We start from the raw sequence: 27,804 nt of genomic DNA, 5'->3' as shown, positions 1-27,804 counted from the left end.
CTCCCTTGACTGCTACTGCTGCTCCTTTGTGTGTGGACTTTGCCTGTCAAGCATTGCCACCGCGGCAGGTCTCTCATTTTCATGAGACTCGGCAATTGTCGGACGAGGTTCCTTCAGATGAGAAAGTTGCTGATCCCCCTCCTACTGATATTCCTTTGGGGACTTTGTCAGACGGAGAGGAGCCTAAAGCTGCTCAGCCCTCTATGGACTTTAAAAAAATCATGCTGATTTTTAAGGATCTTCGTCCGGACCATTTTGTAACTGCTGCTCCTCGTTCGCCTTCGTCAGAGTTTACACTAGGCCTAGCTACTTCAAAGCCGTTGTTTTCTAAGCTAGTGCTCTCTCGCTCTTCTAAGAGAGCTTTACGTTTGCTAGGCGACTGGTTGATCACCAGGAGGAGTTTGGGGGAGACAGCCTTTGCTTTCCCTCCTTTTAAACTGGCTTATAGAGCGAGCGTCTGGTATGACACGGGAGAAGTTCTCGGCTTGGGAGTTCCTGCCTCTGCCCAGGGAGACTTCTCAAGCCTCATAGACTCTCCCCGTCACCTGGCCATGAGACGCTCCAGGATTTTATGGTCGGCTTCAGAGCTAGACCATCTCCTGTTAGGAGTTTTTCGAGCGTTTGAAGTTTTTGCTGTACAATTATGTCATGCATGAACAAGGCTATCAGGGATAGCTCCAATGATCTGACAGCCACGTTCTCTGCAGGAACAAGGCTATCAGGGATGGCTCCAATGATCTGGCAGCCACGTTCACTGCAGGAGTACTTAAGATGTAAGTGCGCTCAATGTGTTCATTGTCAAGACAAACTTCACGATGAAGACTACCAAATCTGTCTTGGCAGCATTAAGGGAAGGCGACTGGATGGTCTCTCTCGACCTTCAGGATGCATACTTCCACATCCCGATTCATCCAAACTTTCAACAACATCTGAGGTTTGTCGACGGGAAAGTAATGTACCAATGTCGAGCACTGTACTTCGACCTCATTCCTGCCCCTCTTGTTTTTACAAGGCCCTTGCAAAATGTAGCAAGCTTTCTACATTTTTTTGAGGATTCAGAGCCTCCCTTTATTTTGACGACTGGCTAATCAGGGCGTCGTCATTATATCGCTGTCTGGAGTGCCTCTAATGGACATTAGACCTAACCAAGGGGCTAGGTCTCATAGTGAACGTAGAGAAGTCGTAACTTACAGTACCCCATCCCAGACTATTCTTTGTTTGGGAATGGAGATACAGTGTCTGATTTTTCGGGCCTTTTCGTCTCCCGCAAGAATGGAACAAGCTCTGTTAAAAGTCCTTCACTTGCAAGAGAAAAACAGTTGCTCTGTAAGAGTTTGAACTAGCCTCGTGGGAACTCTTTCATCGCTGGAATAGTTTATCTCTCTGGGGAGACTCAACCTATGCCCTCTCCAATTTCACCTAAACCATTGGAACAAGGAGAAGGGCTTAGAGAGTATCTCTTTCCCAATCTCCAACTCAGTCTAGACATGTCTGACTTGGTGGGACAGCAACATCAGACTTCGAGAAGGTCTTTCTCTTGCGATCAAGAACCCAAACCATGTGTTGTTTTCAGATGTATCGGATTTGGGTTAGGGAGCTCCACTGGACAGTCTGGAATGCTCGGGTCTTTGATCCACGGATCAGAAGGAACTCCATTTAAGGCAAGTAACATCTCTCCTTTGGCGAGATTTGTGCAAGGAAAATGAATGTCTTGGCGGACGGCCTCAGCAGAAGAGGACAAGTCATCTCCATGGAGTGGACGTTGCATAAGACTGTGTGCGAGAAGCTATGGATGACATGGGGTCAACCCACCATAGATCTTTTTGCGACTTCTCTGACAAAGAGGCTCTCGACTTACTGCTTTCCAGTTCCAGATCCAGAGGCAGCCCACATAGACGCTTTCCTGCTGGACTGGTCTCACCTGGACGTTTATGCCTTTCCACCTTTCAAGATCCTAAACAAGGTGCTGCAGAAGTTCACCTCTCACAAAGGGACCAGGTTGACATTGGTTGCTCCACTCTGGCCCGCGAGAGAGTGGTTCACAGAGGTACTTCAATGGCTGGTAGACGTTCCAAGGAGTCTACCTTTAAGGATGGATCTCTTACGGCAGCCCCACGTAAGGAGTCTTCATCAAAGCCTCCCCGCGCTTCGTCTGACTGCCTTCAGACTATCGAAAGACTCTCAAGAGCTCGAGGATTTTCGAAGGAGGCAGCCAGAGCGATTGCGAGAGCTAGGAGAGCATCTACCATCAAGGTCTACCAGTCGAAGTGGGAAGTCTTTAGAGACTGGTGCAAGTCATCATCCATTTCCTCTTCCAGTACCTCTGTAGCCCAAATTGCAGATTTTCTCCTGCATCTGAGAAATGTTCGCTCCCTCTCTGCTCCCACTATTAAGGGCTACAGGAGCATGTTGGCTTCTGTGTTCAGACATAGAGGCTTAGATCTGTCCAATAATAAAGATCTCCAAGATCTCCTTAAGTCCTTCGAGACCTCTAAGGAGCATCGTATGGCAACTCCTGGATGGAACTTAGACGTGGTCCTAAGGTTCCTCATGTCAGACAGGTTTGAGCTATTACATTCAGCCTCCTTGAAGGATCTCACCCTCAAGACGCTTTTCTTAGTGTGCTTGGCTTCGGCTAAAAGGGTCAGTGAGATCCATGCCTTCAGTAGGAACATCGGCTTTTCTACAGATAAAGCCACATGTTCACTTCAGCTTGGTTTCTTGGCCAAAAATGAACTGCCTTCTCGTCCTTGGCCTAAGTCGTTTGATATACCTTGCCTGTCAGAGATCGTAGGCAACGAGCTTGAAAGAGTACTGTGTCCAGTTAGAGCTCTTAAGTTTTATTTAGCTCGTACCAAATCCTTACGAGGTGGATCTGAGGCCTTGTGGTGCTCAGTTAAGAAGCCATCATTGGCTATGTCTAAAAATGCTTTATCGTATTTTATTAGATTTTTAATCCGAGAGGTTCATTCTCACTTGAGTGAAAAAGATCGTTGCTTGCTTAAGGTCAAGACGCACGAAGTAAGAGCTATAGCAACTTCCGTGGCCTTTAAGCAAAACAGATCTCTGCGAAGTATTATGGACGTGACCTTTTGGAGAAGCAAGTCGGTATTCGCTTCATTTTACTTAAAAGACGTCCAGACTCTTTATGAGGACTGCTACACACTGGGTCCATTCGTTGCAGCGAGTGCAGTAGTGGGTGAGGGTTCTACCACTACATTCCCTTAATTCCAATATCCTTTTAATCTTTCTCTTGAAATGTTTTTAATCTTGTTTTGGGTTGTACGGAAGGCTAAGAAGCTTTTCGCATCCTTTTTGATTTGGCGGGTGGTCAAATATAATTTCTTGAGAGCGCCCAGATTAAGGGTTTTGATGAGGTCCTGTTGTATGGGTTGCCGCCCTGGATATAACAGCTCCTGGGAGTCTTTCAGCATCCTGAGAGGATGGCTGGGCTTCGTGAGGAAAGCGGACTGACAAGGCAGAGTATTCGTCAGAGTCAGCTTCCTTACCAGGTACCTATATTTCTGTAGTTGGGTTTTGTTATGATATAACTGTCAAAAACTCTAAGCATATACGCCTTTATTGTATTAATACTGGTCTCTACCCACCACCATGGGTGTGAATCAGCTATTATATATTCACCGGCTAAGTTTAATATTTAAAAATGATATTTTGATTATAAAATAAATTTTTTAATATACTTACCCGGTGAATATATAAATTAAAGGCCCTCCCTTCCTCCCCAATAGAGACCCAGAGGAATGAGAAGAACTGAGGCTGTTTACATGTATATGCGGTATCTGACCGATAGTCGGCGCTGGTGGGCACACCCGCAACCTTCATGGCGATCACTCGCGAGTTTTTGGAATCTGTCGAGCCGTCGGAGACGTCAGCTATTATATATTCACCGGGTAAGTATATTCAAAAATTTATTTTATAATCAAAATATCATGTTTTCTGTGGTTGGCGTCGTGGAAGGGGTATCTCTCCCCTCGATGCCACTTTACCAGCAATAGTGGAGTTCCTTGTGTATCTGCGGGAAGAAATGCGCCTTTCAGTCTCGGAGACCCCCTCCTTGGAACGTGGTTCGAGTACTCAGGTCTCTTAAGAGGCCTCCCTACTAACCATTACGCCAGGCTTCTGATCGCCACCTTACCTGGAAGACTGTGTTCCTGCTAGCTTTGGCCTCGGCCAAGCGATTCAGCGAACTGCATGGTTTCTCCTACGATGTTGCACATTCAAGGGGATGGGGGAGGTAACGTTCAGCTTCGTCCCTGAGTTTGTGGCTAAGACTCAGAACCCGGGTGTGCCGGACCCTAGGTTCGACTCCTTCCAGGTCTCGAGTCTTCGTTCTGTAACAGATGACCCAGACCATCTCCTACTGTGCCCAGTCAGGAGTCTGAGGTTGTATCTTAAAAGAACAGCTGCAGTCCGGCCCCAGGTGCAAGCCTTATTTGTTAGCACCGGGGAAACGAAGAGGAGAGTCACCAGGAATACCATCTCGGCCTGGATCCGCAAGGTGATCCACGTGGCCTTGAGTTCTGACCCTCCTCCGTCACGGCACCCTAGGACGCATGATGTCAGGGGCGTGGCTACGTCCCTGGCCTTCAAGAAGAACTTTTCGGTGACGCAGGTCCTGCAAGCTGGGGTGTGGAAGCGTCAGACCACCTTCACGGCCCACTACCTGCAAGACGTGACACACAGGAGGCTCGATACGTTTTCTATCGGCCCTGTGGTGGCTGCACAACAGCTGGTCTAACCTCAGGCTCCTAATTGGACAAGTAGCAGAAGGTTGAGGGCATCGTTACCCGGTTTTAGTCTGTGTGAATGAAAAGATCTGTCTGGCCCTTTTCTTTTCTTCATTCTCTCCTTCCTTGGAGAAAAACCATCCTGGTTCCGTTGCACAGCTGACCTCGAACCTCTGCAGGTAAGCCAGAGATAAGGTTGAGAGCCAGCTCTCCGAGCTAGCCTCCTCCAGCCGTTCCAGTGCCGGAAACAAACTCCTCCCACCTCCTCGTGTCCACCAAAGGAGGTACTTTGAAATCATCGAGGAGTCCTGTTTAGCTCTTCCCCTCCACCACTCGGTGGAAGAGCTCTCCAGGGGAGTCCCTCTCGAGAGACTCCAACCGGCCAGTGTCGTTTTCAGCCTCGGAGATTCTCTGCCAGGAGAAGGTAGCGAAGTGTGCCATGCAGGCCACTTCGTGGCTGGATATCTGGCTGGGATCTCTTGGCATCCTGATACGATCTGAAGACTTGTCTAAGGAGAGTACCAGGAAGGCCTTGGAGACTTTCCTTCTTTCAGGCACTCGTACCATCGAGTTTCTGGCCCACCAAGTCTCGAACTTGTGGGCTAACACTATCCTGAAACGCCGTGATACGGTGTCTGAAAGATTCAACTCAAAGGTCCCCAACACCGAGGTCAGTAAGCTCAGACATTCCTCCCTTTGTTCCGTAACCGAAATACAAACCACGCTATTTACATAAGGTATTACTTTCGGCGTAGCTGAAATGACGAGCCATTAGATTTTTACCGAGGGTTAACTACCCTCTCGCTAGTTAGCGAGGGGGTAGGGGACCCCTCCCCCCTCACACACCGGTGAACTGATGCACTTCACTTTTGGCTCGGGTGATGATCAGACCTGTCTGTCTCACCCTCGCATTTTTGACTGCCTTATTTTTTTTTCCTTTTTCTTACAGCACGTGTGTTTGGAAGTTGGCCTCTCTCTATCATGAGGAAGTGCCCTGGACTACCCGACCGCCCTTGTGGGACGTTCATGTCGGCGGTCGAGATGGACCCTCACACCTTGTGTCCGTACTGCTGAGGTCAACGGTGTGATAGTGATAAAACTTGTAGGGAGTGGTCTACATCCCAGTGGGAGAGGTTTTCCCGGCGACGTAAGAAGTCTAAGCGTGACCTTTCTCCTTCAAGGGCTGCCTTGAAGAAAGAAGGTGCCAAAGACACTTCTTCCGTTGCCCGAACCTCCTCCGAAGTTCCCACTCGATCGGTCTCTCGCGAGGGGCCGTCGAGTGGTAGCGTAGGCCTTTATTTTGTTGACCAACCTCGGGGTTCGGGAGAGGGAGTTGCCTCCCATAGCGAGGCAGCTCCTCCTCCTCCTCCGGGAGAGGATCTTGATGTTGATGACTCTGTTGCTAATAATGATCTTTTGCAGCTTTGGGCTTCCTTGGGGCTTAAGGGCTCGCCCTCCAGGGAAGCACTGTTTGACCTGATCCAGTTGGGTGCAGCTGTCAAACAGTCGCCGGAAATAGCAGAGGTAGATCCTCTGTCTATTGTCGATGTTGTTGTGGCAGAGGCTTCCGACGGGTCGGGTCAAACCCCTGCTGTTGTTACGGATGTTGCTGAAGACTCAGTTCCCCCCTCCGAACATACTTCGAGGGAGGAGCTGGGTCCAATGGTCTCTCCTGCCGGTGATTCTCCCCTTCGGGGGAGTTCACTGACGGAGACTCCTCTTCGGAGGACCGACGATGGTGTTGCTGCCCCTCGAGGTCGTCTTCGCCATAAGGCTCGCCCTCCTCTTCGCCGTAGAGGCCTTCCTTCCCCTTACAAGGGAGTTAGGAAGCGCCTCTTCGGTTCATCGCCTTCGACGTCCCCCGCAGAGGATCCTCCTCGACGTGAACAGACCATTGCAGCTGCATCGCTAGACCTCTCAGCGTATCGTTCGCGATCTCCCATGCTTGCCAGACCTGCTAGTCTTCCTTCTCCGTTCCGGGACGCAGATGCGCAGTGGGCGCCAACGCACCCCGTTTTCCAACGGGCACTGGTCCCTTCGGGGCAAAAGGGCTTATCTCACAATTTGAGTAAGTCCCTTAAGCTCCAGGTTTTACCTGCGCGCCCACGATCTCCTGCGCGAGTAGTGCGCAAGCGCTCTCCTGCTGTAGCTGTGGCGGACTCAACGCGCCAGCGATCTCCTGTAGCCTTGTCATCCTGCTTGTCGTGCTCGCCTGCGCGCCAGCGCTCGCCTGCTCGTCAGGGATCTCCTGTGTGCCAGCTCTCTCCTGCTCGCCAGCGCACATCTGCACGCCCTGTTCCTGCTGCACGCCTTACGCGCCCACGTTCTCCTGAACGCCCATGATTGCCTACTCGCCAGTGCACATCTGCACGTCCTGGTCCTGATGCGCGCCCACGATCTCCGGATCTGGGCTCAGGCAAAGAGATTATTCCTTTGCCCCCTCTCCGACGATCTCCTGCACTCCCGCAGACCTCGCCCACGCGCCAGCCTTCGCCTGCGCATGATCGCGCGCACTCACCTGTGCGCACTTCTAGACCGGTACGAGTCTCTGCGCATCCACGAGCCCACGAGAAGTCTCCTGTGCACGCCCGCGAGAGTTTGCCTTTGAGCGCCACTACACCTTTTGGTCCTGCATCCCAGCTGATATCTCCAGACCGCGCCACTGCGTGCCAGCGATCTCCAACACGGCAGCGATCTCCCGCGCGCCCACGCGATCCTTCTGCGCGCAAGCGCTCTCCAACGCGCCCGCTCGCCCATACTTCGAATCACCAAAGGTCTCCTACGCCCCCACGCGCTAACTCGCCTGTGCGCAGTCGGTTGACTTCTCGCCCTACACGCCATCGCTCGCCTACGCGCCATCGCTCGCCTACGCGCCAACGCGCCATCGCTCCCCTGCGCGCCGTCGTTCTCCCGGCCCCCCAGCGCTCACCCTTACAACCGCGCTCACCCTCACCTGCGCGCTCACACGCCCATGCGCCCACTCGTCCGCGCGCTCACGCGCACCCTTGCCCGCGCACCCGCGCTTTCATCTCCACGCGCCAGCGCACCAACGTTCGCCCGCGCGCGAACCCGCGATTTTACCATCGCGCGAGCGCCAGCGCGATCTCGACCGCGAATCCCGCCGGGTTTCGCAGCACGGGGAACCTTGCGAGTCTTCTGGAGCGCATACTTCCAGATCATCTTTTTCGCGATCTCCACCCCGTAAGCCCAGAGCAGTGCACTTGCAGGAGGAGGAGGAATCTTCAGAGAGGTCTAGGCAACACTCTTCTTCTTTTCAGGCTGGCCCTGTGGTGTCTACTCCTAAGGATCGCCCGATCCCCTTCCCTCCAGCGGGATTCGCTGACACTGCGTCTGTCAGCCGTCAGCCTTGGTTTGGGTCTCAGATCAAAGCGGTCGTCCAGGCTGTTAAGCTGGCCCTCGCTGAGCTAGGCCTCAAACCAACGGCAGCCTTGTCTCCGTTGAAGAGAAGGAGAGGGGTAGACTTCGGGGTGACTTCTCCTAGGGTTAAACTGGCTCCCAAGAAGTCCGTCAGGAAGGCCCCTACCCCCTCTCAGACGTTTTCTCCTCCTGTGGACGAAACCTTTCCGTCCTCAGGAGAGTCCAGGGAAGTGAGACATTCTCCCACGGCACCAATGGGAGGAACCCCACCTCGAGTAGGAGAATCTTCTCGTGTGGGAGCAGAGAGGAGCCTTCAGACTTCTTTACTGGAGTCCTGTATCTCTCCTAGGAGGGAGCCCAAGGACTTGAAAACCGTCCCAAAGTCTTCATCCCGGATTCGACCAGAGCCAGCAAGACCCCAGGAGAACGTCCATGTGTCCCCCCAAGTAGAGCAGCTGGGGACAGTTGACTTTGCTGCCAGTCCACAAGGGGGAGAGCTGCATGAGTCGGAGCATGCCTTCTGGCAGGTCCTGAATCTGATGAGGCAACTCAACAGGTTTGAGGATCCGGAGACTGCCCCTCGCGAAGGCAAGGATATGGTTCTGGACCAAGTCTATGGCACTCAAAAACCATCCGAAGGCCAGTGCGGCTCTGGCCTGGTCCCAGGGGGTGAAGAGCGCCAGAGACAAGGTTGAGAGCCAGCTCTCCGAGCTCGCCTCCTCCAGCTTTTCCTCTGCCGGTAACAAACTCCTCCTACCTCCTCGTGTACAACAGAAGAGGTACTTTGAGATCATGGGGGAGTCTTGTTTAGCTCTTCCTCTCCACCATTCTGTGGAAGAGCTTTCCAGTGGATTTTTTCTTGAGAAACTCTCCGCCCGGCAGGTGACACTCTCGGCTACAGAGATCTTGAGCTAGGAGAAAGTCGCAGTGTGTGCCATGCAGGCCACTTTGTGGCTGGATGTCTGGCTGGGGTCTCTGGGCAGCCTGTTGCGATCCGAGGACTTGTCCAAGGAGAGCACCAGGAAGGCCATGGAGTCTTTTCTCCTCTCGGGCACGCGCACCATCGAGTTTCTAGCTCACCAAGTTTCGAACTTGTGGGCAAACTCGATCTTGAAGCGTCGTGATGCGGTGACCGAGAGGTTCCATGCGAAGGTCCCAGCCGTGGATGTCTGCAAGCTCAGACACTCTTCCATCCATGGAAAGAGCCTGTTTGACCCCAAGGATGTGGAATGGACAGCTGAGAGGTGGAGGAAATCGAATCACGATTCTCTCCTCCAAAGGGCTCTTACATCCAAACCCTACAAGCCTCCAGCACCTCAACAACAACAGCCTCGTTAGTCTAAGACATCGAAGGCAAAGGTGTCCAAACAGCAGCCCTTTCCTGTCAAGGACAGGAAGGGTGGGAAGTCCTCCAGGGGAGGCAAGAATCCTAGAGGGAGCGGCCGAGGCCGCAAGCGCTAGGATTGGCAATCCCCCTGCATGTCCACCAGTGGGGGGATGCCTACAAAGTTGCGTGTTCAAGTGGCAGCAACTCGGGGCCGATTCCTGGACGATCTCCGTGATCAGGACGATATGGCACTCTCACCCAAAAATAGATTTTTCGCTTTGCTCAAAATCCGTTTACACACACACACACACACATATATATATATAGTATATATTATATATATATATATTATATATATATATATATATTATCGTATGTATATATATGTATGTATACATATGTATATATATATATATATATATATTATATATATATATATATATATATATATATAATATATATATATTATATATATGTATATACAGTATATATATATGTACAGTTATACATAGTATATATATATTATATATATGTATATTTATATATTTATCTATATTGGTATATATATATATATATACATATATACGTATGTATATATGTATGTATACATATGTATATATGTATATATATATATATATATATATAAATATATATATATATAATATATATATATATATATATGTATATACAAATATATATATATATATGTACAGTGTATACATATATATATATATATATATATGTATATTTATATATTTATCTATATTGGTATATATATATATATATATACCAATATAGATAAATATATAAATATACATATATATATATATATATATGTGTGTATATATATATATATATATATATGTATATATATATGTATATATATATATATATATGTGTGTATATATATATATATATACACGTTTATATATATGTATGTATATGTATATAATATATATATATATATATATATACTGTATGTATATATATATGTATGTATGTATATGTATATATTTGTGTATATATATATATATATATGCATGTATGTATATATGTATGTATGTCTATATGTATGTGTGTATATGTGTATATATATGTATATGTGTATATATATGTATATGTATATTATATATATATATATATATACACACAGTGATGCCTCGCAACACAAAATTAATTGGTTCCGTAAGGTTTTTCGTGAAGTGATTTTTTCGTGTAGCGAGTCGCCTTTTACATGTTAATAGCCTAATTCATTCCAGACCCTAGAAAAACACCACATTAAATGATTATAAAATTGATGTTCAGCCCTAAATGTACTAAACATATGAAAATTACTGTAATTTGATCATTTGTTAATAAATTAACATTAATATTTTGGAAAAGAAGTGTTTAATTAGAGCAAACAGTTAAAACAAAGTAACAAAATGTGGAACATTTTGTTTGGAGTGAGGTGACGTCCGAGAGTGAAGTGTGGTGCGGTAGAGGAGGATGAAAACGGCGGAAAACGTTTACGTGCAAGTGGCAGAAAACATAAACACTTAACTCTACAAAACAGAATTATAAATGACAGGAAACATTAACACTTAATTTTAGGAAACGCATCTACAAATGGTAGGAAATATTAACACTTTCTTCCTGCTTCTTAAAATGTTCCTGAAATAACTCTTGTAAACTTCATTACAGTACTCAAGCGCACTACCTGTGAGAATTTTTTCTGGGTGTGTCTTTTCTATGAGAGCCAGAGTACCATTTTAAAGTAGCCATCTAGACCCTCTTTAATTTCTGCCATTGTCAGTTGCTCATCCCCCCCCCCCACCGTTACTCTTCCTGAACGACGTTCACTCGCATGGCCTCCAACTCCTTCAGGTCATCCGTCATAAGTTCCTCCTTGATAAGCTCATCAATGTCGGCCTCATCAACTTCCAGACCTATGGACTTCCCAAGTGTAACAATCTCGGCAACTTCAGATTGAGCATGAGGTTCAGGATCGTCAACATTTTCGGAATTAGTCTTCAGATTGGTCTGCGTGGAAACCCTCAATCTCTTGCGGACATGGCATCAGGCCACAGCTTCCTCCAAGCAGAGTTCAAGGTGTGCCTCAAAATCTCCTGCAAAGCTTGATCGATCATTTTGAGGCATGTGACATTATCAAAATGCTCCTTCCAAAATTGACAAAGGGTGAGGTTAGTGCTCTCAATAATTTTGCTTGCTGGTCCATGGGCTGGAGGAGAGGGGTGGTGTTCGGTGGAAGATAATCTTGACGAAGGAATATTGTGGTGCAATATCTTTATGGAGGGAAGGAGGGTGAGCAGGGGCATTGTCCTGTACCAGCAGGCATTTCATAGGGAGGCACTTCTCTTTCAAATACTTTTTCACGGCCGAGACAAAACAAATATTTATCCACTTGATAAACAATTGTTTTATTACCCAGGCTTTTCCTTTACCCCTCCACAACACATTTAGATGTTCCTTAACGACTTTGTGGGTCTTCAAGGCTCGAGGAGTATCGGAGTGATACACCAGCAGGGGTTTCACCTTGCAATCCCCACTGGCATTTGCACAGAGTGCAAGGGTAAGCTTATCTTTCATAGGCTTATGGCCAGGTAGCCTCTTTTCTTCTGCCGTGATGTACGTTCAACGAGGCATTTTTTTTTACCTTAAAAGCCCAGTCTCATTGCAATTGAAGACTTGCAGGGGACTGAAGCCTTCCCGGACAGTCAACTCGTCGAACGTCTTAACAAAGGCTTCGGCCGCTTTCGTGTCCAGCAGCCTCCCCATGACACACCACCGAATGAATGCCTAAGCGTCTCTTAGATTTTTCAAACCACCCACGAGAAGCCTTGAACTCTGGGGGTTCCTGCTTCGATGTTCCTTCTCCTGCATCAGCATCAGCTTGAGCTCGCACGAGATCACTGAAAATGGCGCAGGTTTTCTGGCAGATTATCGCTTCGGTGATGGTGTCTCCAGACATTTCTTTGTCCTTTATCCAGACAAGCAGCAGTCTCTCCATCTCATCATGGAGGTGGCTCCTCTTGCTGGAGAAAACAGTCACGCCCTTAAAAGGTGTTGGCACTTTGATAGCTTCCTTCTGCTTGAGGATCGTTCCTATTGTAGATGGATTTCAGCCATATTCTTTCGCGAGCACACTTAACCCCATGCCGGCCTCGTATTTCTTTGTTATTTCCATCTTTATCTCCATGGGAAGCACCATCCTCTTCTTTCCCTTAACATCAGCGACTTTCTTGGGACCCATGCCTAATGATGTATCGTAGGATCACACACGATAACAGTACGTACAGTAAAATTATTACGAAAGCGAAATTACAAACACTAAGTCAATGCATACGATACCGCTCCAGGAACGGAAAGACATAGGAACGCCAGTGTGTAGATGCACGATGGGATACGGTACAGTAGATGTCGACCAATAGGAGAGCAGGATCTCAAGGTGGTAACTAGCATCCAAGTAGGGAGATAACCAATAGGAACGCAGGAGAATGGTAGTGAGTTTACTTGTTAGCAGCGTGCAAATTTTAAAATCCGTCTCAGATGCTCCCGCTCCGTACCGCCGTTCGTTGTCCGAAATATTTTTCGTGATCAGTCATAAAATTCTAAGCATCTCCTTTCGTGAAGTGAAAATTTCGTAAGCCGATTCTTTCGTAGCTAGAGGTTTGACTGTATATGCGTATATATATATATATATATATATATATATATATATATATATATATATATATATATAAATAAATTTCTACCTCATACTTGGGATCGAACGCTAGCCCCTTCTAATGAAAGGCCAGGTCGAAACCAACCATGCCACGAGAGCCCATAAAAAGAAATCTAGAAGGGGCTAGCGTTCGATCCCAAGTATGAGGTAGAAATTTATTTCTATTTGAACACGATGTTGTGTTGATATCTATCCATATTGACTCATTAGGGGTAATTTGAATGAATTACTACCAATTGTGTCACGTGGTGGCCCGGGGAAATCTGGTAAAACTCGCTGGTAAAGTGACTGATGTCTCACCAGGTAAATCCTCGGACAGCTAGATTAGTGTCAGGTTCAGATTTCTTTTTATGGGCTCTCGTGGCATGGTTGGTTTCGACCTGGCCTTTCATTAGAAGGGGCTAGCGTTCGATCCTAAGTATGAGGTAGAAATTTATTTCTATTTGAACACGATGTTGTGTTGATATCTATCCATATATATATATATATATATATATATATATATATATATATATATATATATGTATGTATGTATGTATGTATGTATGTAAAGCAAGAGCCCATGCTAGCATAAGATTCTACTGATAAAAGTATTACTGGTACGTATAGCCTACGGCCATCTTAAACCAAAGTCAACCACCTATGCTCAGTAACCTATTCGCTCATGCTCTAATTTTGAAACCCATTAAAAACACTCCATGAGAATGAGGAATAATAGTAGAGACAATTAGAAATGCCATATATAAAACCATGTCTGCATTGCTGCAATACTCCTTATTGATATATGAATGAGATGACCTATCAGAATGATAGTAATAATGATGATGATAGTATATGAAGTGCCTCTGTCCACACTTAGCAGTTGTTGTAGGAAGCTCGATAATGGACCCTCCCACCTCACGTGATTCAAATTTGCATCATTATTCACCCAGTCATTTTCTACCCTTTAAGATAAAAGAAAAGTGAGAAAAAGCAGAAATTTACTTTGGAAATTGCAAAATACCAATCAATACTTTCATTTTATGGTTTGGTGAGAGCTCTAATTGGATATGCATTCAGTACGCGATATTAAAGATGTGGAAATTCATTTATTCTTGAAGCTTTTTTAGTAGTAAAATATTTTTCCTTTGACATCTAGAAGAATTATTAGTCAAACCCCTAAGTTATTCAAGCATATTTTTATGGGAGATAAATGAAAGACAAATTCATCACTGGAGTAAAAATATATTAAAAACTTCACTGTACTACAAATATTTTCTGTGTAACATTAAAATAGACAACATGAATGATAAGAACATAAATATTTGTGTCACATGAGTCTTTTGTATCAGTATTTTCTGGATTCAATAATAAAAAAAAAAAAAAAAGCTGTTTAAGGAGGGCACTGTCTCACATTTGGACCCTTTAGTTTCCTATGTTAAATATCACAGAACAATATAAGAATGCATATAAGCATTTAAAAGTGTTAAATTGTATTTTTGGGCTATTAAACATCTTATATTTGATACATGCCTGCTTAGAATTTAGGCAATAAAATTCAACATAAGTTTAATGTAATAACGATTTAGACAGAAAATGTTGCCACCAGTCTTAAATTAAAACCAGAAGAGGAAATCCTTTTCTGTAATGATCTGAGTATAAGAAATCTTGGGAAGTGAAAGAAAAATCATTATATGGTGATTCTTTTGTTATTCAAATTTTCAGGATGTTGTTCATTAGGTAATATTCTTCGTCATTCATAAGTTCTTATTCTTGTAATCAAAGTCCATAGTCGAGTTGCGTTTCCCAGTAATTACAACCCTTGGACAAGGGCGTGTACCGACTTTTTGTCCGATGTCACTTCGTCCGACGACAGTTCGTCCACGTCTTTTTGTCCAATGTCTTTTCGTCCGATGGACTTTTGGTCCAACGACATTTGGTCCAATTTTGAACTGTTTCCAGCCATAAAAGAAAAAAGAAAAACCCTAGCCAATTCATGACTTCCTAAATAGAAAATTAAACCTTATAATGACTTTCTCCTTTATTGTTTATAATAATATAGTAATTAACTGCCAAACTCTAAAGTATAGGAGTGAAATTGGAGCATATGCCGCATTCTCCAAAAATCTGTTTTCCTCGTTGACTCATATCCAGTTACTAATCTTTTGAGACATTCGGTGATTATTTGATATTGTGAACAAGAATTTGACGGATCTCCTCGAAGTATTTGAGTTATATTACCTTAAATAAATCCTTCTTCTTCCTTCAAGGTTTCGATAGATTTCCAAATGTTCAAATGTGCTCCACCCGCTGAACGTTTTACTTTTCTTTTCTTCTTCGTTGGTTGTATGAACTTGCCATTTCGGGATGGGCAGATTCAGAGACTAAAGTACTAAACTTGCAGCACACTATATATATATAGTACCATACTAAAGAGAGATAAGGAGAGAGAGAATGTTAAGCATAACTAATGGAGTAATTAGAAAATGAGCATATTATTATATCACAAAAGCCAATAAGGTATAAATATTTAACAGAGAAGTGAAGCAAACGGTAATAACAATCTCTTCAAACATTTGCTTTTTTTTAGAAATTGGACCAAATGTCGTTGGACCAAAAGACCATCGGACGAAAAGACATTGGACCAAAAGACGTAGACGAAGTGTCGTCGGACGAAGTGACGTCGGACAAAAAGACCACCCACCGGACAAGGGTACATAGGGATTGCAGTCTTTTGTTGTGACACGTCTTGTAAGGCTCAAAATGGCTGTGCAAGTAATATTTACTCAGTACAGCAACTTTTAATCATTACTTCATACTTTCCAGTTCACTCTACTTATGATACTCATATCACATATACAGTTACAGCCCACGTCCACGGAATGTTAACTACAGTCTCTTATTTTATATTAAGTTCCCATTACATGTACTTCAGTCCTCTCAGGCTCAAATCATGTGTATATATATATATATATATATATATATATATATATATATATATATATATATATATATATATATATATATATATATGTATACATATATATATACTTTATAGTATCTTCAGTCCAAAAGTGATTACTGTACTGCATTACACATTTGGAATTTGTATGCAAACATTATCTATATTAGTATCTTTTTTGGAAGTTTTGAAATCTTAATTACTATTGGCAGATAAGACGTGTTTCATTTGTACTATGCGTACATTACTGTATATTAAGTGATATCCAAAGTAAAATGTTTTATTTATACAAATGGCCAGTTTGATTGGATTGAAGTCCTCTCTTAGTCATCGAGCTTTGGGATTGCCATTTAATGGAATGTTTTCTTACCATAAGGAAGAATATATCCCTGAACTCATGAATGACGACTGCCATTTCATTGTATAGGCATTGCTGAATGAAATGAGTGACCTACACACATAGGTGGCCCGGAACTTACTTGAACAGGAAGACTGAAGGTTTCTCTTGATGTTAAGAGAAATGTTCCATTAAAAAGAACCAGTTAAAGGTCACACTCTGTGCCCTGATCATGCTTTCTTAGAGGTATAGAGCTATACATTTTCGATTTGATACTTGGAAGAAAGTGAAAGAAATTCTACATCTTGAATATGATTGAAATAGTCTCCCACATATCTAGAAATTTTAGGAATGTGACAGTTCAAGGAACAAGAATATAGATAGGTTTACATTCAATGCAGCTTCCAAATTTGACGTGTCGTCGTGATCTTATGACCTGAATAATGTGAACCATTCAGAAATTTCATACTATACATACTTGCTTAAATATACAAATAATACTATTTATTTTATGAACAACCAAAATTGAGTTTCAATCACACATTAGATGTTTCAAGTTATTATACAATATATACAAAAGTATACTATATGAATTCATAACATGGGGTCTAAATACAGATAAAGTTTTCTTTACCTTCTGCTTAATAACTTTTTCAAGGCATTAAGCATCAAAATTAAAAGCAGAAGATTTGAAGAAATCTCATTCTACAAATCTTAGATAAAATTGTGTCTTTTAAATTAGTTTACACGTGAAAATTGGGGTAATCTTGATCCTATTGTAGGAGAAATGCAAGGGCATGCTTCTTTGTTCCGAAAGAAGCTTACTTTCGTAGCATTTCCTTACAACAAAAACTCCAGCAGTATAACCTGCCTTATCCCACGGTCCTTCAGAGAAAAGAACCTAATGAGTTTTAAGAGTTTCCTAGGCGCTTTGTTTTACACTTTAAAGGTGGTTGGAGTATGGAGGTGGGTTTTCTGAATCTGGAAGCTCCGGATATACCTGTAAAAAATGGACTATTAACATTGAAAAACCCTTTTGTTTTCATGTAGAGATAATGCCTACCATTTGGTTTATTTAGACCGGAGACAAATAAGTTCAAGTTTTCAATGAAATATTTGCAATCTTTTGACATTTTGACTTCTGAAATCCGTGAGTATTTAGTGACTCTCAGCCTTTTGAATTACACTCACCTTCGCAGCACCCTCCTTGAATCCTTCGTTGTCATACGTGTACCTGAAGACCCCTACAGGCTGGCCAGCATTGCCAGACCCCTTGACTTCACGCAGCTTCCTAACGTGATGGGGGCAGAAGTCAGGTAGAGCTCTAAAGAGATCTTTGCCTTTGTAATCACCCTTTACGAGAGCATATATCGCACCCATAGGAATGAAGATGACAGCTGCTGCAAACAAAAACCAACCGAGAGCTTGGATGGAATTTGGGAATACATAGCTACCCCAGTAAGCAGGCTGGGTGTCTTGGATGGATAAACCTAAGATTACCTGAAATGATAAAGAACCTTGTTAATTAATTTATATTTGGTGTTGAAAAAGGATGAGCCCTTATTAAAGTAATAAATGGCCCATGCACTGCGTGTTTTACTTTTGAATGTTATTAGATAAATTATTAGCATTATATTCATTTAGAGCAGTAGGAATAGTTCTTTTGCAAATTTAGCATTCCTAGTAAACACAGGACTCCATTACATGGCCGCGTTTAAGAGATCTTAATTTCAAGCTATACTTACTAGGAGAGATACTGGGGTAACTACCACCCAAGTGATCATCCAATATCCGTAAAGTGGTAAAGGAACCCAAATCCCCATGTCGTCTGTGATAAACCTCATGAATTTCTTGAAACCTAGAAGAAGAAAGTAACAATTTTAAATGAATCGCCACATTTCTCAAAAAAAAAAAAACATTATGTGCTTATTGTCTCGGGGATCATGCCAATGTTTTAAGATTAGTGAAAAACTAGACAATGTAAAGGCTTGTAGAATTGCAAATAATATTAAAATATTGGGACTTGGTGTATTCCAATTTTTAAACATGTAGGATTTTTTTACATGATCTTTCGGTTTGAGTATACAGTAGACACGCCCATGTAGCAAAACTCATCTGGGTGTGTGTTATAAAGGTCTTCAGTGTATTGTGCACGGGAACCAAAATGTTTAAAAAAAAAAAAATGATTTTTCATGAGAAGAATTCAACTTGAGTATTAAGATTGGCAATGCATATGTTACTGGGTATATGCATTTTTTTTTAAATCAACAAATGGATGCATACAATGTATTTCAAAATACAGTATGTTGAAATAGAAGTGTATACAGTATGTATTTTTGGATGCAAATGAGTTCATAATGTTATGTTTAAAGGTTAAGGTTATTTTGTGGATGTCAGGAGTTAATGAAGGATTATACCATTAGATTTAGCCTTTCATACACTACTATGCTTTATCTGCCTGGGATAGATCAATCTCTTGCCTACAGAAATTTATTGATCAAATCCTATCTTTATTGGACTATATCTTTGTTACATTAAACAAATTACTAAAGCATTTGATATTAACTTTCCCAATTTTAACTTATTAAAGTGACTATCTTTGGCAAATCTTGATCAAATAGCTTCTCTGACTATTAACCCTCTGAGTGCCATGGGACGTAATCTACATCCTGATACTATATTTTACCACCACCCTCCCTTCGTAAACTTTGGACGTATTATATGCCCAGTTATTAAAATTGTTTCTCTTTTATTATTTACGCATATGAAAAATGTACCAAATATGTGACATTATAAGTCAATGAAAAGAAATTTATTCAGCGTTACAATTTAAAAAGGTTTAAGTCCTATATTAAATAGTTTTTGTGCAAAAAGGGGAAGTAAAATGTCCACAAAAATTGTCTGCGCTTGAGCATCTGTATTTGGTGAGGGGTTTGCGCTTGGAGGGTTAATGTTAAGGGTACTTTCAAGTGGTAGAAATGATGCTCTGTACATCCTCCATAAATGTTAATAGAAATGGTTATTGTCGGTAAATGAATTTATTAACTTACCAAAAATGTATTGTATAAGAACAATTTCAGTGATGGCCAAGATGATAACAGAGAGTCCAGCTGAATACCAATTGAATAGCTCGAACATGTACATTCCTCCATCTAGGCACATTGTTAACCCACAAAGGAACAGCCCAGTGCACAGAACTATCACTGTCAAAGGTTTTTTGGAGCGAAGACTTTCAAACTGATCAAATAAGGCAGTTGTCAGAGTTTCTACCATCGTAAACTGAAAGAAAATATAAACAATTTGTCAATAATCTCAAAATGTTATGAGTAAATACTGAAAAAATATTAAAAAATTTCGCACCTCCCAGAAATTGTCTTGAGAGTCAGGGTTAAAGATTCAACATATCATTAATTTTTATACCTGAGAATCAAGTCCTAGGGTGATCAACATAGTGAAGAATAGGATGGACCAGACAGGTGGTACAGGCATACGGGTCACAGCTGCTGGATATACAACAAATGCCAGACCGGAACCAGAATCTACTACATCGGGAACTTCAACTCCCAGTTCTGTTGCCAGGAATCCTAAAATACTGAAGATGACGAACCCAGCAAAGACAGATGTGGAGCAGTTTGAAAAGGCAATGATGAGGGCATCTCTGTATAAAACGAAAGGGAGAAGTTATGATCCTTGCTGTATAAAGGATTCAATTTTCACCAGGGAATCAGACTGTCTAGTCTAATTCTGAAACTAGTTATGTTCCATAATCAGTTTTGCTTTTTGTAATATTGTCTAAGGAGTTTTAAGATAGCATTATGCTGTAGTTACCTCATGCAGTTGTTTTTGAACTTGTTATAAGATGCTAAAGTTATGAGGCCTCCGAATGAAGACCCCAACGAGTAGAAAATCTGAGTAGCCGCATCTTTCCAAACTTCGGTTTCAGTCAGGCGAGTCATGTTTGGTTTCAAGAAGTAGAATTCAATTCCTTTGTAAGCACCGTCAAGAGTTATTCCTGGAAGATGTAAGAAAAGAATATATGAGTAATAAGAAGACACCTCATCCACAGTGTGTACAGTATTAATTTGAATTCATGGTGATTTAGTATAATAATAAAAAAAAAAACAGTATGGAACAATGCCATTAAGATATCTTTTGAACCATTCAATCATTTTTATATCAAACAAATTATGGGAATTGAAAATTTAGTTTTTGGACAAACAATCTAGACATTTTTTGCGGTAAATATCACCAACCTCTGATAAAAAGAATGACCAGCACCACGTATGGGAACAGAGCTGTGAAGTAAACCACTTTTCCAGAGCTCTTGACTCCTTTTATCATACAGAGCCCCACAATGATCCAAGCCAGAGCTAGACAGCCTACGAGCTCCCATCGCAAGGAACCCATATCTTCCCAGGAAGTTCCTGTGACTCCCAACATTCTGTTCCTGTTTTAGATACATAAACATAAGTTCAAATAAAGTATTATCGAATGGTGGGAGATGATGAGGAGAAGTATTGAAGTAAAAGCTCGAGATAGAGACGACTGGTGAAATCTAACCGAGGCCCTTTGTGTCAATAGGTGTAGATGATGATGAGAATTATTAAATGTAAAGTCCCACTGAATAACATGGACATGTAAACTGAACTGTATTCTGAATGGGACACCTTCATTAGTCGGTGGTGTTCATTATCATTCGAAAATATTGTTACAATGAGGACATTGCAGCCTTGATAATAGGATAGGCTGAATCATGCCACTGCTGAATATACTACTGAACCATAATTAGTGGCAGACTTGGAAATAAAATCCTCCTGAGACAGGTTAAAAACACAGAAATCTCTTAGAAGAGTGTGGTTTGATTGAATTTGCATTAAGAATAATTGGAAAATTTGCTGAAGCGAAAAAGGCTAAATTTGAGAAAACGATGTCTCTCAGGCATTTTATTTCACTAAAGTTGCAGGATTCAGAATCAAGTTAAATAGCAAGATCAGAGGTAATAGATGGAGATGAAATTTGAGGCTGATTGCAATCAACACAGGGATGATGGAAGGTGAATAAAAACCTACCCTGTAAATAGAATTTAATCAGTGATAGGGAGGAAGCTCACAGGAGAAAAGTGTTATTCGGAATAAGCTAAAAGGGAAAAGGCGTTATTAGGAATATGCTAAAAGGGGAAATATGTTATTAGGAATAAGCTAAAACGGAAAATGTGTTATAAGGAATAAGCTAAACGGGGAAATGTGTTATAAGGAATAAGCTAAAAGTGAAAATGTGTTATAAGGAATAAGCTAAAGGTGAAAATGTGTTATAAGGAATAAGCTAAAAGGGGAAATGTGTTATGAGGAATAAGCTAAAAGGGGAAATGTATTTTAAGGAATAAGCTAAAAGGGAAAATGTGTTATAAGGAATAAGCTAAAAGGGGAAATGTGTTATAAGGAATAAGCTAAAAGGAGAAATGTGTTATTAGGAATAAGCTAAAAGGAGAAATGTGTTATGAGGACTAAGCAAAAAGCGGAAATGTGTTATGAGGAATAAGCTAAAAGGGGAAATGTGTTATGAGGAATAAGCAAAAAGGGGAAATGTGTTATGAGGAATAAGCTAAAAGGGGAAATGTGTTATGAGGAATAAGCTAAAAGGGGAAATGTGTTATCAGGAATAAGCTAAAAGGGGAAATGTGTTATCAGGAATAAGCTAAAAGGGGAAATGTGTTATCAGGAATAAGCTAAAAGGGGAAATGTGTTATGAGGAATAGGCTTAAAGGGGAAATGTGTTATGAGGAATAAGCTAAAAGGAGAAATGTGTTAATGAGGAATAGGCTAAAAGGGGAAATGTGTTATGAGGAATAAGCTAAAAGGGGAAATGTGTTATAAGGAATAAGCTAAAAGAGGAAATGCTTTATAAGGAATAAGCTAAAAGGGGAAATATGTTATTAGGAATAAGCTAAAAGTGGAAATGTGTTATAAGAAATAAACTAAAAGGGGAAATGTTTTATAAGGAATAAGCTAAAACGGAAAATAAGTTTCTTGGAATAAACTCACAGGGAAAATTTGTTACTTGGAACAAGCTCACACGGGGAATGTATTAGTTGGAATAAGCTTACAGGGGAAGTATGTTACTTGGAATAAGCTCAAAGGGAAAATTTGTTACTTGAAATAAGCTCACAGGGGGAATGTGTTATTTGGAATAAGCTCAAAAGGGGAACGTGTTGCTTGAAATAAGCTGACAGGGGAAATTTATTACTTGGAATAAGCTCATAGGTGTGATGTGTTCTCACAGGGGAAATGTGTTACTTGGAATAAACTCACAGGGGAAGTGTGTTACTTGGAATAAACTCACAGGGGAAACGTGTTACTTGGAATAAACTCACAGGGGAAACGTGTTACTTGGAATAAACTCACAGGGGAAACGTGTTACTTGGAATAATCTCACAGGGGAAACGTGTTACTTGGAATAAGCTCACAGGGGAAACGTGTTACTTGGAATAATCTCACAGGGGAAACGTGTTACTTGGAATAAGCTCACAGGGGAAACGTGTTACTTGGAATAAACTCACAGGGGAAACGTGTTACTTGGAATAAGCTCACAGGGGAAACGTGTTACTTGGAATAAACTCACAGGGGAAACGTGTTACTTGGAATAAACTCACAGGGGAAACGTGTTATTTGGAATAAGCTCACATGGGAAATGAGTTACTTGGAATAAGCTCACAGGGGAATTTTTTTACTTGAAATAAGCTCACATGGGAAATGTGTTACTTGGAATAAGCTGACAAGGGAAGCGTGTTGCTTGGAATAAGCTCACAGGAAAACCTATTACTTGGAATAAGCTTACAGGGGAAACTTGTTACTTTGAATAAGCTCATAGTGGAAACTTATTACTTGGAATAAGCTTACAGGGGAAACTTATTACTTGGAATAAGCTCACAGGGGAAACTTGTTACTTGAAATAAGCTCACAGGGGAAACTTATTACCTGAAATAAGCTCACAGGGGAAACTTGTTACTTGAAATAAGCTCACAGGGGAAACTTGTTACTTGGAATAATGTCACAAGGAAATTGCTACTTGGAATAAGCTCACAGCGGAAACTTATTACTTGGAATAAGCTCACAGGCGGAAACTTATTACTTGGAATAAGCTCACAGGCGGAAACTTATTACTTGGAATAAGCTCACAGGCGGAAACTTATTACTTGGAATAAGCTCACAGGCGGAAACTTATTACTTGGAATAAGCTCACAGCGGAAACTTATTACTTGGAATAAGCTCACAGGCGGAAACTTATTACTTGGAATAAGCTCACAGGCGGAAACTTATTACTTGGAATAAGCTCACAGGCGGAAACTTATTACTTGGAATAAGCTCACGGGGAAACTTGTTAATTGGAATAAGCTCACTGGGAAAATTGTTACATGGAATGAGCTCACAAGGAAAACCTGATACTCAAAATAAGCTCGCAGGGGAAGTGTATTACTTGGAATAATCTCAGGGGAAACATGTTATTTGGAATAAGCTCACAGGGGAAAGGCGTTACTAGGAATACGTTCACAGTGTAAACGTGTTACTTAGAATAAGCTCACAGGGAAAACGTGTTGCTTGGAATACGTTCACAGGGAAAACGTGTTACTTGGAATACATTCACAAGGGAATCGTGTTATTTGGAATACATTCACAAGGGAATCGTGTTATTTGGAATACATTCACAAGGGAAACGTGTTACTTGGAATACATTCACAAGGGAAACGTGTTACTTGGAATACATTCACAAGGGAAACGTGTTACTTGGAATACATTCACAAGGGAAACGTGTTACTTGGAATACGTTCACAGGGGAAACGTGTTACTTGGAGTAAACTCGCAGGGAAATGTGTTATTTGGAAGAAGCACAAGGGTAATGTGTTACACCCTGAGCAAGGCATTTGTAAAACGTAGTTTTAATTGCTAGAATTTTCACATTTTTATGTGGAAGACTTCGACAAAGAATTGTCACTCACTTGAAATAATCTTCACTGGCAGTTAGTCTGGTGACTGACGACTCGGCGTCAGTGATTATGCTTGAATTGCTAGGGTCAACGCAGGAACTGTCATTAAAAGCTGAGAGATTTCCAATATTGCAGATTTCATCAATAGAAATGCAAGTTCTGTTGTAGTAATACAACGACTGGTTCCGGCAGTTTGCAGATGCATCCTCTGTGTAGCAACCTGAGAGAAAGTCCCAATATATCAGTGACCATTTTTTGGGTATTAGGACAATTTGCATGAAAAAAATACCTCCCCCCCCCAAAAAAAAGGGTGAAAAGTTATAGATTATTCAGAGCTAAATATGAATTCCTCTGTATAGTAAGAAATGTATTCATCAAGCAAAACTATTAAAGATAGTTTTGCTCTTTAAATATGACAGAATCTTTATGAAACTAATTTATTATCTTCACACTAGCTATTGGCTACAGATTTGATCTAAGGAAAATTATGGTGTTCATGGAAAATGGCACAGCTCACCAAAGGGGCCAGAAGTTTCTGTAACACCTACCAAGAGTATTAAAATCATTGTCGCAATGTCCCCAGGGAAGTTCGCTGGTGAGTGAGGCAAATGTGTAGAAGATCGTCCATGCCAGGATTATATTGTAATATACAGCCACTAATACGGACACGACAATCATGCCCCATCCGAGACCTGTAAGGTTATTATGAATACTTAGAAAGAAATGTATCTTATTTTTCATTTATACAGTAACCTCGAAGTACAGACGCGTACAAACTTAAGATTTGCAATTTTAAATACAGCCTATAAATGTTTGTTTCTCTTGTTTTTACAACCTATTGTCTTACTACACCAAAATTTAAGATGATAACGATTATTCAAAGCCGCTGAAACTTACACAGCATTAACGCAGGGCTTTGTCGCTTACCGGGAAATGGAAGCGATAGTTTCTCGACTTTTAGCCAGATTTATGGTAGCTGGAGCTCAGGCAAATCCTGGATTTAAGCATAAACATGGAAGGAGAGGGAACTCTGGAGAAGATTTCCAGGTGGTAAGGAACGTTTTATGTCTGCTACGTGATTGGTATAGTTCCTTCTTTGCCAAATTATTAATTGTTGTTAATATTATTATTATTATTATTATTATTATTATTATTATTATTATTATTGTGGTTCCTTTAAACAGTCGGAACCACATGATGAAAATTTAACTGACCAAAAGAAAACGTAAAATTGAATGTCACTTGTGAGTTTCCAATGGCAAGGGGAATACTTCAACTTACCACAAAATAAAGGAGCAATTTTTGGGAATAAGATGTTTGGTCCTAAGCTGGCATATTGTCCAAGAGCAAGTTCCATGAAGAAGAGTGGAAGACCAGCGCACAGCAGCATGACGAAGTACGGAATGAGAAAGGCAGCTGAGGATGACATAAATCATGAAATTAGTTACAGAACTGAAGAGTTTGTTATCGTTATTGGCAGATGTATGTGCACAGAACCCGTGGAAAAATACTTCAAGTATAAAATCATAGCTTTATGGGCTATTTGTGGTTTCTAATGGTAAATATAATTGTCAAATTACAGTATGTAACAATAGGGTTGCAACACTGCACTGTTGCAATCCTAATTTTTCTTTTCACTTCTTTTGGATAGGTGAGCCCGGGGGCGTTGAATGGTTTCAAGTGTCGTGAAACCCTGCAATTTTAGATTTCGACTGAAATTCAAAAAAGAAGCAGCGCACAATCTTACTTCACCTTCCTTCATTGTTATTGTGAGGATTCAGCTCGTCATTATATACCAATAGTGAGGTAGCTTGTTCCCATTTCATAAACCCCCTTGGATTTAAATACAGTTTTTCCATTGATAATATAACTTCATCTACAGCTTTTTACTCTCACGGCTCCGCCATGCATTCAATTGTACTCACAATTGGGGGTCGGGGTTAGTTCATAGTATCGATTATGGTTTAGACAAATACTTATTTCCATTAAAAAAGGAAATGTGTTTAATGTTTGTTATAATCTCGAGATTTATGCTTGCTTCCGGTCAGTTTACTCAGAATCTCTCTCTCTCTCTCTCTCTCTCTCTCTCTCTCTCTCTCTCTCTCTCTCTCTCTCTCTCTCTCTCTCTCTCACTTAAATTGATATTAATAAGGACAATACTCCCAGTTTCCACACGAAATAAGTTACTTAAATTTACAGTTAAGTATTAGAATGCAATTTATCTCTCTCTCTCTCTCTCTCTCTCTCTCTCTCTCTCTCTCTCTCTCTCTCTCTCTCTCTCTCTCTCTCTCTCTCTCTCTAACCCCTTCTCCCCCTTCCTTCCCCTTCCCCAAAAAGCATGGACGTCTTCACACGCCCTCCTCACCTCCTCCATTCTTGTAGGCGAGGTAAGGGAACCTCCAGATGTTGCCGAATCCTACGGCGTATCCGAGGCAGGACAGGAAGAACTCACACTGGTTTCCCCAGGTTCCTCTCTCCTCCTCCTCAGGGTTATCCAGGTTCTCCTGGGACCCGACGTCCTTCTCTGTTTTCCCCATCGTCCCTGTGGGTTGGTCCTACCTGGAATAAAAGATTGGGGATTAGTTATGTTTGGGGAAGTTTGTCCATTATTAATATTATAAAATCTCCTTTTGTTTCTTTTTTATATGTTGGCTACCTCCCAAAAAGGGTGAAGTGCAATGGTAGATAGATAGGCAGATTATTATTATTATTATTATTATTATTATTATTATTATTATTATTATTATTATTATTTAACCCTAGTTGGAAAAGCAGGATGCTATAAGCCCAAGGACTCCAACAGAGAAAATAGCCCAGTGAGGAAAGGAAATTATCAAACTACATGAGAAGTAATGCATAATTGATATGAAATATTTTAAGAACAGTAACAGCATTAAAATAGACTTTGCATATATAAACTATAAAGCGAAACTTATTTCAGCCTGCTTAATATAAAAACATTTGCTGCTAGCTTGAACTTCTGAAGTTTCAATGATTCACCTGCTTAATTAGGAAGATCATTCCACAATTTGGTCGTACATGGAATAAAACTTCAACAATACTGTATAGTATTGAGCCTTATGATGGTGAAGGCACGACTGTTAGAATTAACTGCATTCCTATGGTCAATTCTTTTTAACGAGGTAGATTTACACAGACTCGCAGGGGTGCCCTTTTAGCTCGGAAAAGTATCCTGATCGCTGATTGGTTGGACGAGATAATTCTAACCAATCAGATTGCAGGAAAGTTTTCCGAGAAAAAAGGGTACCGCTGCGAGTCAGTGCAAAGGTGCCTCATTAAAAAAATGAGTAGAGTATAAGCCTATCCCAATCTTGAGGGATTACTTCTTAATAGTGTTATTGTCG

At 41.6% G+C, this 27,804-nt stretch overlaps 1 protein-coding gene across 3 annotated transcripts in view; it reads right to left on the bottom strand.

Moving 5' to 3' along the window:
• Positions 1-16,191: 16,191 nt before the first annotated feature.
• Positions 16,192-27,804, bottom strand: part of LOC137632300 (sodium- and chloride-dependent glycine transporter 2-like) — a 59,552-nt gene continuing 47,939 nt past the window's right edge. For all 3 annotated transcript variants that reach the window (XM_068364212.1, XM_068364214.1, XM_068364213.1), the window contains 11 exons: positions 26,805-26,998; positions 25,721-25,855; positions 24,988-25,131; positions 24,452-24,659; positions 20,712-20,905; positions 20,287-20,470; positions 19,879-20,116; positions 19,509-19,737; positions 18,204-18,316; positions 17,650-17,958; positions 16,192-17,458 (listed from right to left, as the gene is read on the bottom strand). In XM_068364212.1, coding sequence (XP_068220313.1) covers positions 17,402-17,458; positions 17,650-17,958; positions 18,204-18,316; positions 19,509-19,737; positions 19,879-20,116; positions 20,287-20,470; positions 20,712-20,905; positions 24,452-24,659; positions 24,988-25,131; positions 25,721-25,855; positions 26,805-26,976 — 1,983 coding nt within the window. In that variant the 5' untranslated portion in view covers positions 26,977-26,998 and the 3' untranslated portion in view covers positions 16,192-17,401. The remainder of the gene's footprint in view (positions 17,459-17,649; positions 17,959-18,203; positions 18,317-19,508; positions 19,738-19,878; positions 20,117-20,286; positions 20,471-20,711; positions 20,906-24,451; positions 24,660-24,987; positions 25,132-25,720; positions 25,856-26,804; positions 26,999-27,804) is intronic.

This window comes from Palaemon carinicauda, chromosome 41 (assembly GCF_036898095.1).
Source record: "Palaemon carinicauda isolate YSFRI2023 chromosome 41, ASM3689809v2, whole genome shotgun sequence".
In the NCBI taxonomy this organism is placed as follows: domain Eukaryota; kingdom Metazoa; phylum Arthropoda; class Malacostraca; order Decapoda; family Palaemonidae; genus Palaemon; species Palaemon carinicauda.
Note: the sequence above shows the minus strand (reverse complement) of the source record. Positions and strands in the feature narration are given on the sequence as shown.